Genomic DNA, 19,772 nt, shown 5'->3' with positions numbered 1-19,772 from the left:
AATGGTCGGGCAGAGACGTCTTCTACGTCTGCCTGTTACATCTGGGCCGGCCGCCTCGCGGAGAGGAGTCTCTGTACCACTTTGTGCTGCTCTTTCATAATATTTCTCCTGAATGGCTCCTCTTCTTGTATGGCGCTATTGTCTGCCCGATTGCCTTTGTTGTAGGGCAGGAGAACGTCTGTCTTAGCATCTGCTGTTTCCTTCAGAAGCCGCTGCTGACATTATGCAAGTGTCATGCGCTTGTTATTTCGGCCAAGTCTCGTGGTCATGAGATGCTTCCAGGCATTCAGACCGTATTTCCATTTATATTCAATCTCCGGGCAGAACGTGAGGAGCGAGAGATGAAATCAATACAGATTCATCCCCCCGTAGTATAATGACCGAGCGCCATAATATCACTGCTGCCGTCTTGGGGCACGATCGCTCAATCTGTATTCTGGGGGCATGAGACGCTCTGTGTACTTCCAGTGATGGCCCAAGTACGGTTACTTCTTCCCCGCGCTGCCCCCTACTGTCCAAGAAGTGACTGCAGACAGCTAGAACTGTGACTTTCCAACAGCTTTGCCTTTATTATTTCATTTCCCATTATTTATTCAGCTAACATATCCTAAAAAGCAGTACAAAGAACTAATCTATGCACATCAGCTCCTTGGGGCCACTTTTGCGCTAGCTCTACCAGTCCGTACTGTTGGGAAAACTATGGATATACAGAACATATGGTTCTGGCTAGGTGTCATGCCCAACTATGGGGTGTGCGGAGTGGTGTCGGCTGGATGTAGGTTATCTGCCGTGCTTACATTGCTCGGGGTTCTCCCATGCAATATCTGTGGTACTAGGTGAATGCACTCCTGGTTTTGGGGTGTGTGGTGTGGGTAAGACTCCGGTTCTTGGCTAGGGAGTAGAGAACGAGTACCTGCAGAGAAGTCGAGGCATTGGCCATATGTTACGTCCAGTTATGGGGTGTAGGACGGCCTGGACGTGGGTTCCCAGCTGCTGTATATGTGGCAGGTGTAGCAAATGAGTACCTACAAACAAGCTGTGGGATCCAGAAAAGGGCACACAATATGTGTGGTGCCCAGATATGGCGTGTGGGGTGGACGAGGGTTCCCGGCTGCTGTAGATCTCGGCTTGACTTTCTCATCATGATTAGAGTGGGGGTACATAATTGGGCAGTGGTCAGGAAGAGAAGACAAAATATACTGCCCTGCAAATTGCCCCACAATAACTAGACTGAACGTTGGCCAAGCCATTAACAAAGTATTAACAGTCTGACTATTTCTTCCCTTTTTTAAGACAAATAAAAAACTAAAATGTATATAAAGGGCTTGTAAGTAAGCAGGAGGGGATCTCTGTGAGGAAAGCATTGTGCTTCACCACAGGGGGCTGACATACTGCCCATGACAGGGAAGCTTTTTAGGTGACAGCAGAAGCATAAGGCACAGTCAGATAAGCCAAAGGTCATGGACAGGGGAAAGGATCAAAGTGCAGCACATGCTCCCTACATTAGGATTAGGGTTGCTGAAGGAAGACAACAGTAAAGGTACCATCACACTAAGCGACGCTGCAGCGATACCGACAACGATCCAGATCGCTGCAGCGTCGCTGTTTGGTTGCTGGAGAGCTGTCACACAGACAGCTCTCCAGCGACCAACTATGCCGGTAACCAGGGTAAACATTGGGTTACTAAGCGCAGGGCCGCGCTTAGTAACCCGATGTTTACCCTGGTTACCAGCGTAAAAGTAAAAAAAAAAACAAACACTACATACTTACCTTCCGCTGTCTGTCCCTCGGCGCTCTGCTTCTCTGCCCTGTGTAAGCACAGCGGCTGGAAAGCAGAGCGGTGATGTCACTGTGCTTACACAGGGCAGAGAAGCAGAGCGCCGAGGGACAGACAGCGGAAGGTAAGTATGTAGTGTTTGTTTTCTTTTTTACCTTTACGCTGGTAACCAGGGTAAACATCGGGTTACTAAGCGCGGCCCTGCGCTTAGTAACCCGATGTTTACCCTGGTTACCAGTGAAGACATCGCTGAATCGGCGTCACACACGCCGATTCAGCGATGTCAGCAGGAAGTCCAGCGACGAAATAAAGTTCTGGACTTTCTGCAGCGACCAACGACATCACAGCAGGATTCTGATCGCTGGTGTGTGTCAAACTGAACGATATCGCTAGCCAGGACGCTGCAACGTCACTGATCGCTAGCGATATTGTTTAGTGTGACGGTACCTTTAGGATCACGGTAGGTTTGTCATCAAGAATCAAGCCAAATGTCAAAATAAAATTGCACATAATTACTGGGTAATATTAGAGCATCATAACTGCAGGAACCGAAAAGATAGGAGAAACGGGAACTGGAGGAACTGATCCAGAATTAGGGAATAGGAGAGCGACATAGATACAGAACCGGGACAAGCTGGGAGAGGACACCAATGCTAGACTATAATCTAATTTGCACTTTGGGGGGGAGGGGTGACAGACTCCCTTTAGTGTGATATTACACAATGTGATCTGTAAACAATAACTATGACAGATAGATGTGATTTTTCACCTGTACTGACTGTGCAACTCTGTAGCTATGTAATAAATGACATGTCACATAACATACTCACTAAAAAGCATTTCTCCTTCTTTGCCTCCGTCAGCATTTCAGCCATTCCTGGAAGCAGTACAGGGAATATGCAGCTTTCCAAATATTCCTGGGGTGAACCTGGTATTGAAATTTGATGATTAATACTTAGATTATATTTTCTTAATGGCTATTCATGCAAATCTTACAGGGTTTGTTCACTACATGGACGAAAATCGACAAAAGCTTTAAAATGGGTTGAAGTGCCAGGAAAAGAATAACTCCTGTGTATTGCACCGCTCTTCCCACTGGTTTGCAAGCCGCCACCATCATTTTTCTCACTACAAATCTTACTCCAGTCCCTCTTTGCATTGCGCATAAATGTAGTGACTTTTCAAAGTGTTATAAACCAGATTCCTTGCGTAAACACTTTGATAAATAAAGTCTTAACGAGTCCTAACGGAGCGATTTTAAAGGGGCAATGTCCCTTACAAGGCTATGTGCTTAGTTTATACCGTCAGTTTAGGGTGACAGACTCCCTTTATAGAGTAACTTATTTGGCAGTAATTTTAATTGGGAGTAGAGCAGTGGGGTCTGGGTCCTGAGACCCTTACATACTAAGTAACTCAGGAGACAGGAGCGCACAGCTCCAGCCTCAGTGTGCAAACAATAGAAAGCATATCCCGTGTCTCCTGAGTTGTGCTCTGTTCGGGCCTCTATTGAGCAATCGGTAAGGGTCTCAGAACCTGGACTCTTAATGACCTAAAGGCAATTAAAATGACTGTCAAATATCAAAAAACTCTCTAAAAGTTTAGTTACTCTTTAAGGATCATCATTTAGAGTTTTCCCAGGCATAACCTTTTCAGTAAAATGCCGGTGGTGGTTTTCCTGAGCTGGCAGTCTCGCTGCTTTTCCTGCAGTGGCTCTGCCGCCGCTGGTCTTCACACTATATGGTAAAGAGTAAATTAGAATGTAACGTCTCTTAATTGTTCCATGGTTTTCGAACCCTGAAGTGGTCAAGAGTAGTGATATAAGATGGAACGTGTGCACAGTAATGCCGTTTTGACACTGCTGCGCACTTTGCACATTTTATCAGATGTTTCTCCAGCGCTTTTTCAGAGGGATTCCGAGCTGAATCCACCTGAAAAAGACGTTGTGGTCACATAGCTTAAAAAATATGTCATACTTGCAATTTCTGCAGAAATTTCTAACAAATCTCAAGACATTCACTTTCTCCTTACTTACATGTCTTTGGATCAGGGATTCGTGCAGATGATATACCATCACATAACCCTTCATCATATTGATTATCTTTTATCTGTGCATTAAAACAGAAATGATTATGACATATTCTCTTTCTTAGTGGAGCAGACAAGATACATATACTGTATGTGCAAATTCTATATCTACTCCCCCACCATGGTTTAGCTGCCAACACTAACACTGGTAAATTCTGCTTGGTCAGCTCATAACATTATGCCAAGCGGGACGCTTTTTGCTTTATAACCCTAAAGATTCGGCACCATAAATTAGTAGCAGCGATGCCACATTGCAGAATGTGCTCACTCCACTATTACTTAACTGCTTTTTGTGATTCAGCGTGGGAGTATTCAGCTACGTGGCATCACTGTGGGAGCCATATGCGAGTTTACCACTGCAATTTGCTGTGTGAGTAGAAAGAGAGCGGATATGGCTATATCATAACCAATGAAAAAATATCCTATTGTTGCCGGGTGCCGGCCAGCAGAACTCGGTGGGCACACTGCACATGTGCCCACCATTTTCTTCCGGGAAGATGATGTGGAGGGCCATGGGATGGAGCCGTAGGGTCTGGAGATTCCAGAGGTACGGGGGAAATTGGGGGACCCTATTTCGCTCTCCTCTGGTATGCTAGATCATATCAGAGGAGAGAGAAATAAATGGAAAATCAGACTTTTTTTTTGCACAACACTGGGGATGGTAAAAACCGACCCGAATCATGCTCTCCGTTGTCTCAGCTACCCCCGGTAGCCGAGACCCTGGAGATTTTCCAAAGCTGGGGGGCGCCATACCCTTATTTTCCGGCGCTGAGGAATGAGGCACCTTAACTGCCGCCGTTATAAGGTGTATCGGCGGTCATTAAGGGGGTTAAAATAACATATTTGTGTTTTTTTCTTTTTACTTACAGGGTTAGTACATTTGGGGTGTCAGATAGACCCCTCTTCATTACTAACACCAGGGCTTGATGGCAGCTGTGTTTTTGGACAACTCACTGCTGACATCAACCCCAACTACCATTACCCTGATGGCCAACACACCAGGGCAATCGGGAAGAACCGAGGAGAAGCTCCAGAATTGGCTCATCTAATGTGATGCACCACTTCTGGGGCGGCTCTGGGCTGGAATTTTTAGGCTGGGAAGGGCCCAATACCCATGGACCTTCCCAGCCTATTAATATCAAGGCGAAGCTGTCTGCTTTACCTTTGCTAGTTATCAAAAATAGGGGGGACCCCATGTCGTTTTTTAAAATTATTTATTCAATTATCAGGTTAAACACCCTAGCCACATGAAAGGCAATAAAGGGTGCAAGTTTATAACATTTAGGGGGCTTGTGACATTATATACCGTATATACGCGAGTATAAGCCGACCCGAGTATAAGCCGACCCCCCTAATTTTGCCACAAAAAACTGGGAAAACTTATTGACTTGAGTATAAGCCTAGGGTAGAAAATGCAGCATTTACCGGTGAATTTCAAAAATAAAAATAGATGCTCCATACCGTTCATTATTGCCCCATAGATGCTCCATATACAACTGTGCTATATACAATGCTCTGCACCGTTGATTATGGCCCCATAGATGCTCCTTATAATGCTGTGCCATATATGCTCTGCACCTTTGATTATGGCCCCATAGGTGCTCCTTATAATGCTGTGCCCCATATATGCTCTGCACCTTTATGGCCCCATAGGTGCTCCTTATAATGCTGTGCCCCATTTATGCTCTGCACCTTTATGGCCCCATAGGTGCTCCTTATAATGCTGTGCCCCATTTATGCTCTGCACCTTTATGGCCCCATAGGTGCTCCTTATAATGCTGTGCCCCATATATGCTCTGCACCTTTATGGCCCCATAGGTGCTCCTTATAATGCTGTGCCCCTTATATGCTCTGCACCTTTATGGCCCCATAGGTGCTCCTTATAATGCTGTGCCCCTTATATGCTCTGCACCTTTATGGCCCCATAGGTGCTCCTTATAATGCTGTGCCCCTTATATGCTCTGCACCTTTATGGCCCCATAGGTGCTCCTTATAATGCTGTGCCCCTTATATGCTCTGCACCTTTATGGCCCCATAGGTGCTCCTTATAATGCTGTGCCCCTTATATGCTCTGCACCTTTATGGCCCCATAGGTGCTCCTTATAATGCTGTGCCCCTTATATGCTCTGCACCTTTATGGCCCCATAGGTGCTCCTTATAATGCTGTGCCCCATATATGCTCTGCACCTTTATGGCCCCATAGGTGCTCCTTATAATGCTGTGCCCCTTATATGCTCTGCACCTTTATGGCCCCATAGGTGCTCCTTATAATGCTGTGCCCCTTATATGCTCTGCACCTTTATGGCCCCATAGGTGCCCCTTATAATGCTGTGCCCCATATATGCTCTGCACCTTTATGGCCCCATAGGTGCTCCTTATAATGCTGTGCCCCTTATATGCTCTGCACCTTTATGGCCCCATAGGTGCTCCTTATAATGCTGTGCCCCATATATGCTCTGCACCTTTATGGCCCCATAGGTGCTCCTTATAATGCTGTGCCCCTTATATGCTCTGCACCTTTATGGCCCCATAGGTGCTCCTTATAATGCTGTGCCATATATGCTCTGCACCTTTATGGCCCCATAGGTGCTCCTTATAATGCTGTGCCCCTTATATGCTCTGCACCTTTATGGCCCCATAGGTGCTCCTTATAATGCTGTGCCCCTTATATGCTCTGCACCTTTATGGCCCCATAGGTGCCCCTTATAATGCTGTGCCATATATGCTCTGCACCTTTATGGCCCCATAGGTGCTCCTTATAATGCTGTGCCATATATGCTCTGCACCTTTATGGCCCCATAGGTGCCCCTTATAATGCTGTGCCCCATATATGCTCTGCACCTTTATGGCCCCATAGATGCTCCTTATAATGCTGTGCCCCTTATATGCTCTGCACCTTTATGGCCCCATAGGTGCCCCTTATAATGCTGTGCCATATATGCTCTGCACCTTTATGGCCCCATAGGTGCTCCTTATAATGCTGTGCCATATATGCTCTGCACCTTTATGGCCCCATAGGTGCCCCTTATAATGCTGTGCCCCTTATATGCTCTGCACCTTTATGGCCCCATAGATGCTCCTTATAATGCTGTGCCCCATATATGCTCTGCACCTTTATGGCCCCATAGGTGCTCCTTATAATGCTGTGCCCCATATATGCTCTGCACCTTTATGGCCCCATAGATGCTCCTTATAATGCTGTGCCCCTTATATGCTCTGCACCTTTATGGCCCCATAGGTGCTCCTTATAATGCTGTGCCCCATATATGCTCTGCACCTTTATGGCCCCATAGGTGCTCCTTATAATGCTGTGCCCCATATATGCTCTGCACCTTTATGGCCCCATAGATGCTCCTTATAATGCTGTGCCCCATATATGCTCTGCACCTTTATGGCCCCATAGGTGCTCCTTATAATGCTGTGCCCCATATATGCTCTGCACCTTTATGGCCCCATAGGTGCTCCTTATAATGCTGTGCCCCTTATATGCTCTGCACCTTTATGGCCCCATAGGTGCCCCTTATAATGCTGTGCCCCTTATATGCTCTACACCTTTATGGCCCCATAGATGCTCCTTATAATGCTGTGCCCCATATATGCTCTGCACCTTTATGGCCCCATAGATGCTCCTTATAATGCTGTGCCCCATATATGCTCTGCACCTTTATGGCCCCATAGGTGCTCCTTATAATGCTGTGCCCCATATATGCTCTGCACCTTTATGGCCCCATAGATGCTCCTTATAATGCTGTGCTCCATATATGCTCTGCACCTTTATGGCCCCATAGGTGCTCCTTATAATGCTGTGCCCCATATATGCTCTGCACCTTTATGGCCCCATAGGTGCTCCTTATAATGCTGTGCCCCTTATATGCTCTGCACCTTTATGGCCCCATAGATGCTCCTTATAATGCTGTGCCCCATATATGCTCTGCACCTTTATGGCCCCTATAGGTGCTCCTTAGAATGCTGCTGGTGCTGCCATAAAAAAAAAAAATCACATACTCACCTCTCTTCTCAGGACGCCGGCGCTTTCAATAATTACCTGCTCCTCGTGCGTCTCCGTCTCCAGCACTGACGCTCAGCAGAGGGCGCGCACTGACTACGTCACCGCGATCTCTAACCTGAGCGTCACTGCTAGAGGACGCTGCAGACGGAGCCGGAGCGAGGAGCAGGTAATTATAGCGCTGCGCTCCCCTTACCTGCTGCGGCGCGGTCCCTGCAGTCCCTGGCTTCTCCGCCGCTGCAGCTTCTTCCTGTAATTGAGCGGTCACATGGCACCGATCATTTACAGCAATGAATATGCGGCTCCTCCCCTATGGGGGTGGAGCTGCCTATTCATTTCTGTAATGAGCGGTGCCATGTGACCGCTCAGTACAGGAAGAATCTGCAGCGCCGGAGAAGCCAGGGACTGCAGGGACCGCGCTGGGAGCAGGTAAGTATGATTACACAGCCCCCGCTCCCCCTCCCCTGCTGACACCCGGGTATATGACTCGAGTATAAGCCGAGAGGGGGACTTTCAGCCCAAAAAAATGGGCTGAAAATCTCGGCTTATACTCGAGTATATACGGTATCTGCAGGATATCTGAGTGTGCTCCATTCATTGAAACAATTGCACACTATACTTGTTTTTTTATCTTGTACAATAGACAATGAATGGAGCAAGGTCAAGCATGAGCACCTGCAACCATGCAAGCCCCTCTCTCAGGATCCAGAGCTCTGTTCTCATGATTGTTGGGGTCCCAGTAATCAGAAAGTTGTACTTTATTCTATGGATTCTAAGAATTCCCCCTCAAAGTCCTGAAAAACCTATTAAAATTGTGTTTAGCACAGCAGGAGCTTTGGCAATGACTGCTGACAGGTTGTGCACTGAAGGCAATGATAAAACAGTATGCACAACGCTTCTGAGCTCCCCCTAGTGGTGACTGCAGGCAGCAAAAAATATATAGTGGAGAGAATAAAAATACAAAGCTCTGCAGCACGCAGGTGTGCCAACAATGCCACTGTATTACTAAATATGTGTATATGCCACTCCCTAGTTTATTATGGCTAGAGAGACTCTTGGTGAAAAGAAATATCCTCAATATTTCACACTCTCTCTGCATGACAGTCTGTTTTCGCCCTTGTGTTCAGTTGTTTGGATTGTCGAGTTATCATTATGTTATCACACGTAGAGGAAGACAAACAAAAGTGGCGAAATGAACTTCCGCAATGAGTCACAGTTTTCCAAAAGCAAAATCCTTTCAAAATAAAAGGAAAAAATAAATAAAGTTTTGAAAGTATCTCTGGCTGCAGCGAGTCCCCCACTTTACAGCCATGCTATCAGGACACTGTGCCCGTTGTACTTACGCATATTATCGACGATCCCTTAGATTTATAACCGGGAGGTAAGGACGGTTCTTCACGCTCGTGTTCTGAACGAAAAAGAAAGACATGGACGTTTAGTGATGGCAGTGACGAAGACAGGAAAAGGCAAGAGCAACTATATGATCTTCACTGTGCTACAAATGTGACAAGTAACCAGAGAAGTGCAGAACAAGAGGCCCTGATACATTGTAGCATGCACCACTGGCTGTGGAGGACAAGACATGGCTGATCTTGTAGGGTGAAGGATCAACAATGACACAAGTCTAACTCTACACACAGGTGTGAACTGCTGCCATGTTTTCAAACGGCAAAAACTTGTGTCATTGACATCTGTGAGGAGGATATGTGTAATGAAGCAGGGACACCCATACAGCAGGCGATACGCCACACTGCATTTTTGTAAGCCAAGAAAGCAGCCCTGGATATGGGCTCCTCATAGGGGTCTTTTTGATGTAAGAGCTTCTTAGGAGTGTCCACGTCTTCCGTTCTGGATAATTGTTTCTTGTTAGGCCTAACTCAGACATCAGCATTTTCCAAGTGCGAGTAAAACGGACCGATTATTCTAATTAGACTTTGATCAAAGTTTTAACAGAGTTGGATCAGAGTTGGATCAGAGTTGGATCAGAGAGTTGGATCACAGAGTTGGATCACAGAGTTGGATCACAGAGTTGGATCACAGAGTTGGATCACAGAGTTGGATCACAGAGTTGGATCACAGAGTTGGATCACAGAGTTGGATCACAGAGTTGGATCACAGAGTTGGATCACAGAGTTGGATCACAGAGTTGGATCACAGAGTTGGATCACAGAGTTGGATCACAGAGTTGGATCACAGAGTTGGATCACAGAGTTGGATCACAGAGTTGGATCACAGAGTTGGATCACAGAGTTGGATCACAGAGTTGGATCACAGAGTTGGATCACAGAGTTGGATCACAGAGTTGGATCACAGAGTTGGATCACAGAGTTGGATCACAGAGTTGGATCACAGAGTTGGATCACAGAGTTGGATCACAGAGTTGGATCACAGAGTTGGATCACAGAGTTGGATCACAGAGTTGGATCACAGAGTTGGATCACAGAGTTGGATCACAGAGTTGGATCACAGAGTTGGATCACAGAGTTGGATCACAGAGTTGGATCACAGAGTTGGATCACAGAGTTGGATCACAGAGTTGGATCACAGAGTTGGATCACAGAGTTGGATCACAGAGTTGGATCACAGAGTTGGATCACAGAGTTGGATCACAGAGTTGGATCACAGAGTTGGATCACAGAGTTGGATCACAGAGTTGGATCACAGAGTTGGATCACAGAGTTGGATCACAGAGTTGGATCACAGAGTTGGATCACAGAGTTGGATCACAGAGTTGGATCACAGAGTTGGATCAGAGTTGGATCAGAGTTGGATCAGAGAGTTGGATCAGAGTTGGATCACAGAGTTGGATCACAGAGTTGGATCACAGAGTTGGATCAGAGCGTTGGATCACAGCGTTGGATCACAGCGTTGGATCACAGCGTTGGATCACAGCGTTGGATCACAGCGTTGGATCAGAGTTCGATCAGAGTTTTGCATCAGAGTTGGATCAGAGTTTTGGATCAGAGTTGGATCAGAGCTTTGGATCAGAGTTTTGAATCAGTTTTTCTCGTACGTGGAGGACAAAAAAAAGTTGCCCCACCTTCTCAATTCTGACAGTCCATGAAAATCGGACGGCATTCGGATGCCATCCGAGTGCGATCTGATTTTTTCACAGACCCATAGATTTGCATTGCTGATTTTAATCCGTTTGGATCCAAATCAGACATGTCTCTGATTCTTTCATTGAGAGAAAAATCAGACATGTGCATGGCCCCACAGCATATATTTATGAGTGCTATCCATGAAAACCACGGATAGCAGTCGTAAAGAGGAGGACAATTTTATATTACAGGATCATTTATGTAAACTAGAAGCTTGGGCTGATAAATGGCAAATGAGCTTTAATGGGGATAAATGTAAGGTCATGCACTTGGGTAGAAGTAATAAGATGTATAATTATGTGCTTAATTCTAAAACTCTGGGCAAAACCGTCAATGAAAAAGACCTGGGTGTATGGGTGGATGACAAACTTAAATTCAGTGGCCAGTGTCAGGCAGCTGCTACAAAGGCAAATAAAATAATGGGATGCATTAAAAGAGGCATAGATGCTCATGAGGAGAACATAATTTTACCTCTATACAAGTCACTAGTTCGACCACACTTAGAATACTGTGCACAGTTCTGGTCTCCGGTGTTTAAGAAAGACATAGCTGAACTGGAGCGGGTGCAGAGAAGAGCGGCCAAGGTTATTAGAGGACTGGGGGGTCTGCAATACCAAGATAGGTTATTACACTTGGGGCTATTTAGTTTGGAAAAACGAAGACTAAGGGGTGATCTTATTTTAATGTATAAATATATGAGGGGACAGTACAAAGACCTTTCTGATGATCTTTTTAATCATAGACCTGAAACAGGGACAAGGGGGCATCCTCTGCGGTTGGAGGAAAAAAGGTTTAAGCATAATAACAGACGCGGATTCTTTACTGTAAGAGCAGTGAGACTATGGAACTCTCTGCCGTATGATGTTGTAATGAGTGATTCATTACTTAAATTTAAGAGGGGACTGGATACCTTTCTGGAAAAGTATAATGTTACAGGGTATATACACTAGATTCCTTGATAGGGTGTTGATCCAGGGAACTAGTCTGATTGCCGTATGTGGAGTCGGGAAGGAATTTTTTTCCCCAATGTGGAGCTTACTCTTTGCACATGGGGTTTTTTTGCCTTCCTCTGGATCAACATGTTAGGTTAGGCTATGGGTTGAACTAGATGGACATATAGTCTTCCTTCAACCTTAATAACTATGTAACTATGTAAAAGAAAATCAGACATTAATGGTTAGAGAATGTCGTCTCATCTTATGAAATGGATACAATTACAAAGTGTTTGGAAAAGTAACGTTGCACTTTGCCATTTAATAAAAATCCTCTCTGTTCTAAAGAGCAGAGGGATTTTTAATTTTACAGTTTACCATTCACTGCCTAGGTTACCGACCACAGCTGCAGTTTATCAGAGGTCAGCCTCCTACCTAAAGAGTATGCACTTTCAAGCTCTTTGCTTTAGAGCTTGTAAGTGCTCCTCTGAATCTGTGAAGATCGATGGATCCAGCCAGACTTCTCTTATGCTACAGTGGCAGAGCTGCCTCTGCTAGCAGCCTAGTAGAGCGCACAGTCTGTGCCAACAAGGCGACCATGCTGCTGATCCAAACTGTCAATCATCAGGAGCACACCGCTTATCACAAGCAGAAAGCCAAGAGGCAGGGGAGCAGGGTGATCCTGAAGAATGAAGATCAGAACCCTTTACTGTTATTACATGACATCAATGGGTTGTCTATATATTGTGGGGCGGCTCAGTTCCTAGGCGCTAGTATGCACCATCTTCTATACATACACAAAGTACGAGTCTGTGTTAAAGGGTTTTCCCATGTTACAAAGTGATGGCACTTTATAAAACAGATATCCCTAACCTATGTCTATGAAGGTACGTATAAGATGAGAACTCATCAACCACTTCAGATGTGCACAAAGAAATGGCAAAAGTAGAGAAATTCTTTAAAGGGAACCTGTAACTTATTTCCTCTCGGGAGCCGCCGGCTTTCAGTCATGGTACCATACTGTGAGCGGCGGCTATAAGCACAGCAATTTAATAAGACAGATCGATATATAAAGATGAGCATTACTGCAAGCTGTCAATCAAAGTACCAGGACAACCGCCATTCACAGTGTAGTGTCTGATGACTGTAGCTGCTCCCTACACCGCCGTGATGACAAAGCCAGCAGCTACCAGGACAAAATAAGCCCATTTTCTGACGGTAGCTGCAATTTCAGTAAGGTGGCCGGGCAGCATTGTAATGCTACTTACCTGCAGATTAACCCTATATCTGTAAAGAAATATTATTTTCTAAGGTGACAGGTTCCCTTTAAAGGACACCTAGAACCATGCACCCGCACTGTACTGAGGGGACCATGCACCCGCACTGTGCTGAGGGGACCATGCACCCGCACTGTGCTGAGGGGACCATGCACCCGCACTGTGCTGAGGGGACCATGCACCCGCACTGTACTGAGGGGACCATGCACCCGCACTGTGCTGAGGGGACCATGCACCCGCACTGTGCTGAGGGGACCATGCACCCGCACTGTACTGAGGGGACCATGCACCCGCACTGTGCTGAGGGGACCATGCACCCGCACTGTGCTGAGGGGACCATGCACCCGCATTGTGCTGAGGGGACCATGCACCCGCACTGTGCTGAGGGGACCGTGCACCCGCACTGTACTGAGGGGACCATGCACCCGCACTGTGCTGAGGGGACCATGCACCCGCACTGTGCTGAGGGGACCATGCACCCGCACTGTGCTGAGGGGACCATGCACCCGCACTGTGCTGAGGGGACCGTGCACCCGCACTGTGCTGAGGGGACCATGCACCCGCATTGTGCTGAGGGGACCATGCACCCGCACTGTGCTGAGGGGACCGTGCACCCGCACTGTACTGAGGGGACCTTGCACCCGCACTGTGCTGAGGGGACCATGCACCCGCACTGTGCTGAGGGGACCATGCACCCGCACTGTGCTGAGGGGACCATGCACCCGCACTGTGCTGAGGGGACCATGCACCCGCACTGTGCTGAGGGGACCATGCACCCGCACTGTGCTGAGGGGACCGTGCACCCGCACTGTACTGAGGGGACCATGCACCCGCACTGTACTGAGGGGACCATGCACCCGCACTGTACTGAGGGGACCATGCACCCGCACTGTACTGAGGGGACCATGCACCCGCACTGTACTGAGGGGACCATGCACCCGCACTGTGCTGAAGGGACCATGCACCCGCACTGTACTGAAGGGACCATGCACCCGCACTGTGCTGAGGGGACCATGCACCTGCACTGTACTGAGGGGACCGTGCACCCGCACTGTGCTGAGGGGACCGTGCACCCGCACTGTACTGAGGGGACCATGCACCCGCACTGTGCTGAAGGGACCATGCACCCGCACTGTGCTGAGGGGACCATGCACCCGCACTGTGCTGAGGGGACCATGCACCCGCACTGTGCTGAGGGGACCATGCACCCACACTGTACTGAAGGGACCATGCACCCGCACTGTGCTGAGGGGACCATGCACCTGCACTGTGCTGAAGGGACCATGCACCCGTACTGTATTGAGGGGACCATGCACCCGCACTGTGCTGAAGGGACCATGCACCCGCACTGTACTGAGGGGACCATGCACCAGCACTGTGTTGAGGGGACCATGCACCCGCACTGTACTGAGGGGACCATGCACCAGCACTGTATTGAGGGGACCATGCACCCGCACTGTACTGAGGGGACCATGCACCAGCACTGTGTTGAGGGGACCATGCACCCACACTGTACTGAGGGGACCATGCACCCGCACTGTATTGAGGGGACCATGCACCCGCACTGTGCTGAAGGGACCATGCACCCGCACTGTATTGAGGGGACCATGCACCCGCACTGTGCTGAAGGGACCATGCACCCGCACTGTATTGAGGGGACCATGCACCCGCACTGTACTGAAGGGACCATGCACCCGCACTGTACTGAGGGGACCATGCACCCGCACTGTGCTGAGGGGACCATGCACCCGCACTGTGCTGAGGGGACCATGCACCCGCACTGTGCTGAGGGGACCATGCACCCGCATTGTGCTGAGGGGACCATGCACCCGCACTGTGCTGAGGGGACCGTGCACCCGCACTGTACTGAGGGGACCATGCACCCGCACTGTGCTGAGGGGACCATGCACCCGCACTGTGCTGAGGGGACCATGCACCCGCACTGTGCTGAGGGGACCATGCACCCGCATTGTGCTGAGGGGACCATGCACCCGCACTGTGCTGAGGGGACCGTGCACCCGCACTGTACTGAAGGGACCATGCACCGCGCATTGTGCTGAGGGGACCATGCACCCGCACTGTGCTGAGGGGACCATGCACCCGCACTGTACTGAGGGGACCATGCACCCGCACTGTACTGAGGGGACCATGCACCCGCACTGTACTGAGGGGACCATGCACCCGCACTGTGCTGAAGGGACCATGCACCCGCACTGTACTGAAGGGACCATGCACCCGCACTGTGCTGAGGGGACCATGCACCCGCACTGTACTGAGGGGACCATGCACCCGCACTGTGCTGAGGGGACCGTGCACCCGCACTGTACTGAGGGGACCATGCACCCACACTGTGCTGAAGGGACCATGCACCCGCACTGTGCTGAGGGGACCATGCACCCGCACTGTGCTGAGGGGACCATGCACCCACACTGTACTGAAGGGACCATGCACCCGCACTGTGCTGAGGGGACCATGCACCCGCACTGTACTGAGGGGACCATGCACCCGCACTGTGCTGAGGGGACCGTGCACCCGCACTGTGCTGAGGGGACCTTGCACCCGCACTGTGCTGAGGGGACCATGCACCCGCACTGTGCTGAGGGGACCATGCACCCACACTGTACTGAGGGGACCATGCATCCGCACTGTGCTGAGGGGACCGTGCATCCGCACTGTACTGAGGGGACCATGCACCCGCACTGTACTGAGGGGACCATGCATCCGCACTGTGCTGAGGGGACCATGCACCCGCACTGTGCTGAGGGGACCATGCACCCACACTGTACTGAGGGGACCATGCATCCGCACTGTGCTGAGGGGACCGTGCACCCACACTGTACTGAGGGGACCATGCACCCGCACTGTGCTGAGGGGACCGTGCACCCGCACTGTGCTGAGGGGACCTTGCACCCGCACTGTGCTGAGGGGACCATGCACCCGCACTGTGCTGAGGGGACCATGCACCAGCACTGTGTTGAGGGGACCATGCACCCGCACTGTGCTGAAGGGACCATGCACCCGCACTGTGCTGAGGGGACCATGCACCCGCACTGTGCTGAGGGGACCATGCACCCGCACTGTGCTGAGGGGACCATGCACCCGCACTGTGCTGAAGGGACCATGCACCCGCACTGTGCTGAGGGGACCATGCACCCACACTGTGCTGAGGGGACCATGCACCAGCACTGTGTTGAGGGGACCGTGCACCCGCACTGTACTGAGGGGACCATGCACCCGCACTGTGCTGAAGGGACCATGCACCCGCACTGTGCTGAGGGGACCATGCACCCACACTGTGCTGAGGGGACCATGCACCAGCACTGTACTGAGGGGACCATGCACCAGCACTGTGTTGAGGGGACCATGCACCCGCACTGTACTGAGGGGACCATGCATCCGCACTGTACTGAGGGGACCATGCACCCGCACTGTGCTGAAGGGACCATGCACCCGCACTGTATTGATGGGACCATGCACCCGCACTGTGCTGAAGGGACCATGCACCCGCACTGTACTGAGGGGACCATGCACCCGCACTGTGCTGAGGGGACCATGCACCCACACTGTACTGAGGGGACCATGCACCAGCACTGTGTTGAGGGGACCATGCACCCACACTGTGCTGAAGGGACCATGCACCAGCACTGTGTTGAGGGGACCATGCACCCGCACTGTATTGAGGGGACCATGCACCCGCACTGTATTGAGGGGACCATGCACCCGCACTGTGCTGAAGGGACCATGCACCCGCACTGTATTGAGGGGACCATGCACCCGCACTGTGCTGAAGGGACCATGCACCCGCACTGTGCTGAGGGGACCATGCACCAGCACTGTGTTGAGGGGACCATGCACCCGCACTGTACTGAGGGGACCATGCACCAGCACTGTATTGAGGGGACCATGCACCCGCACTGTACTGAGGGGACCATGCACCAGCACTGTGTTGAGGGGACCATGCACCCGCACTGTATTGAGGGGACCATGCACCCACACTGTACTGAGGGGACCATGCACCCGCACTGTATTGAGGGGACCATGCACCCGCACTGTGCTGAAGGGACCATGCACCCGCACTGTATTGAGGGGACCATGCACCCGCACTGTGCTGAAGGGACCATGCACCCGCACTGTATTGAGGGGACCATGCACCCGCACTGTGCTGAAGGGACCATGCACCCGCACTGTATTGAGGGGACCATGCACCCGCACTGTGCTGAAGGGACCATGCACCCGCACTGTATTGAGGGGACCATGCACCCACACTGTACTGAGGGGACCATGCACCCGCACTGTATTGAGGGGACCATGCACCCGCACTGTGCTGAAGGGACCATGCACCCACACTGTATTGAGGGGACCATGCACCCGCACTGTGCTGAAGGGACCATGCACCCGCACTGTACTGAGGGGACCATGCACCAGCACTGTGTTGAGGGGACCATGCACCCGCACTGTATTGAGGGGACCATGCACCCACACTGTACTGAGGGGACCATGCACCCGCACTGTGCTGAGGGGACCATGCACCCGCACTGTGCTGAGGGGACCATGCACCAGCACTGTGTTGAGGGGACCATGCACCCGCACTGTGCTGAAGGGACCATGCACCCGCACTGTATTGAGGGGACCATGCACCCGCACTGTGCTGAAGGGACCATGCACCCGCACTGTATTGAGGGGACCATGCACCCGCACTGTGCTGAAGGGACCATGCACCCGCACTGTATTGAGGGGACCATGCACCCACACTGTACTGAGGGGACCATGCACCCGCACTGTATTGAGGGGACCATGCACCCGCACTGTGCTGAAGGGACCATGCACCCACACTGTATTGAGGGGACCATGCACCCGCACTGTGCTGAAGGGACCATGCACCCGCACTGTACTGAGGGGACCATGCACCAGCACTGTGTTGAGGGGACCATGCACCCGCACTGTATTGAGGGGACCATGCACCCGCACTGTACTGAGGGGACCATGCACCCGCACTGTGCTGAGGGGACCATGCACCCGCACTGTGCTGAGGGGACCATGCACCAGCACTGTGTTGAGGGGACCATGCACCCGCACTGTGCTGAAGGGACCATGCACCCGCACTGTGCTGAGGGGACCATGCACCCGCACTGTGCTGAGGGGACCATGCACCCGCACTGTGCTGAGGGGACCATGCACCCGCACTGTGCTGAAGGGACCATGCACCCGCACTGTGCTGAGGGGACCATGCACCCACACTGTGCTGAGGGGACCATGCACCAGCACTGTGTTGAGGGGACCGTGCACCCGCACTGTACTGAGGGGACCATGCACCCGCACTGTGCTGAAGGGACCATGCACCCGCACTGTGCTGAGGGGACCATGCACCCACACTGTGCTGAGGGGACCATGCACCAGCACTGTGTTGAGGGGACCGTGCACCCGCACTGTGCTGAAGGGACCATGCACCCGCACTGTGCTGAAGGGACCATGCACCCGCACTGTGCTGAGGGGACCATGCACCCGCACTGTGCTGAAGGGACCATGCACCCGCACTGTGCTGAGGGGACCATGCACCCGCACTGTGCTGAGGGGACCATGCACCCGCACTGTGCTGAAGGGACCATGCACCCGCACTGTGCTGAAGGGACCATGCACCCGCACTGTGCTGAGGGGACCATGCACCCGCACTGTGCTGAAGGGACCATGCACCCGCACTGTTCTGAGGGGACCATGCACCCGCACTGTACTGAGGGGACCATGCACCCGCACTGTGCTGAGGGGACCATCCAAAAATCAATGCAGATGGTCGTTTGCAGGTAGATTATGATGCAGAACATGGGACTGTACAGTACACGGTGACACTAGATTATTATGTAAATGGGGTTTCCACTTCCAGAAAACTCTCCCAAATACTTAAAGGGACACTGTCACCTGAATTTGGAGGGAACAATCTTCAGCCATGGAGGCGGGTTTTTTGCATGCTGGCTGCAATATTGGATTGAAGTTCATTCTCTGTCCTCTGTAGTACACACCTGCACAAGGTAATCTTGCCTTGAGCAGGGGTGTACTATAGAGGACAGAGAATGAACTTCAATCCAATATTGCGGCCAGCGGGTAAGGAAAGGGTGAATCAAACACCCGAAAACCCCGCCTCCATGGCTGAAGATTGTTCCCTCCAAATTCAGGTGACAGTGTCCCTTTACCAGAGTGACTGCTCACCCTCCGGGGCCCAGCCCCGCCCCGCAGCACACATCACCGCTGCAGCCAGTCACTGTGCTTACTGGCTGTGGCTTGGTAGACGGCATGGGTGGCTGAGCTCAGTGACTGGCTGCAGCGGTGATGTGTGCTGGGGACAGTCACCCTGTGTGTATTTTAGAGGCTGGGTGACATAGAATAATGACAACATAATGTATGAACAAAACCAGGCAGCTGCTGACTTCGCATGCTGGGAGTTGTAGTTCTGCAGGAGCTCTAGTAGAATGCAGCACGTCCCCCAGTCACACAATGATACCTTCACAGATCCGCTGCCACAGACTCCGGGGCGCACAGGCTGCAGCCATGGCACGGGCAGGGGTTGTCATGGCGACCAGTACACACTGCTTACCCAGAACT

The 19,772-nt window shown here is 50.9% G+C and overlaps 2 protein-coding genes across 8 annotated transcripts in view; one reads left to right on the top strand and one right to left on the bottom strand.

Annotated features, from left to right (window-relative positions):
* IQCK (IQ motif containing K) overlaps window positions 1-19,767 on the bottom strand; it is an 82,829-nt gene extending 63,062 nt beyond the window's left edge. For 5 of the 7 annotated variants that reach the window (XR_011314707.1, XR_011314706.1, XM_069734164.1 and 2 more), the window contains exons 1-4: window positions 19,672-19,734; window positions 9,212-9,276; window positions 3,810-3,882; window positions 2,608-2,705 (exon numbers count right to left, since the gene is read on the bottom strand). Coding sequence is in view for 5 of the 7 variants with exons in the window: in XM_069734164.1 (XP_069590265.1) it covers window positions 2,608-2,705; window positions 3,810-3,882; window positions 9,212-9,276; window positions 19,672-19,720 (285 nt within the window). In the remaining 2 variants the exon portion in view is untranslated. Of the gene's footprint in view, window positions 1-2,607; window positions 2,706-3,809; window positions 3,883-9,211; window positions 9,277-19,671 lie in introns of all 7 variants that reach the window. The other 2 variants (XM_069734162.1, XM_069734161.1) reach the window with 2 other exon arrangements.
* Window positions 8,275-19,772, top strand: part of KNOP1 (lysine rich nucleolar protein 1) — a 60,097-nt gene continuing 48,599 nt past the window's right edge. Inside the window, exon 1 of the mRNA XM_069734158.1 lies at window positions 8,275-8,297. The gene's annotated coding sequence lies outside the window, so the exon portion shown is untranslated. The remainder of the gene's footprint in view (window positions 8,298-19,772) is intronic.

This window comes from Ranitomeya imitator, chromosome 7 (assembly GCF_032444005.1).
Source record: "Ranitomeya imitator isolate aRanImi1 chromosome 7, aRanImi1.pri, whole genome shotgun sequence".
Taxonomy (NCBI): Eukaryota; Metazoa; Chordata; class Amphibia; order Anura; family Dendrobatidae; genus Ranitomeya; species Ranitomeya imitator.
This window is presented reverse-complemented; position numbering and strand designations above follow the sequence as displayed.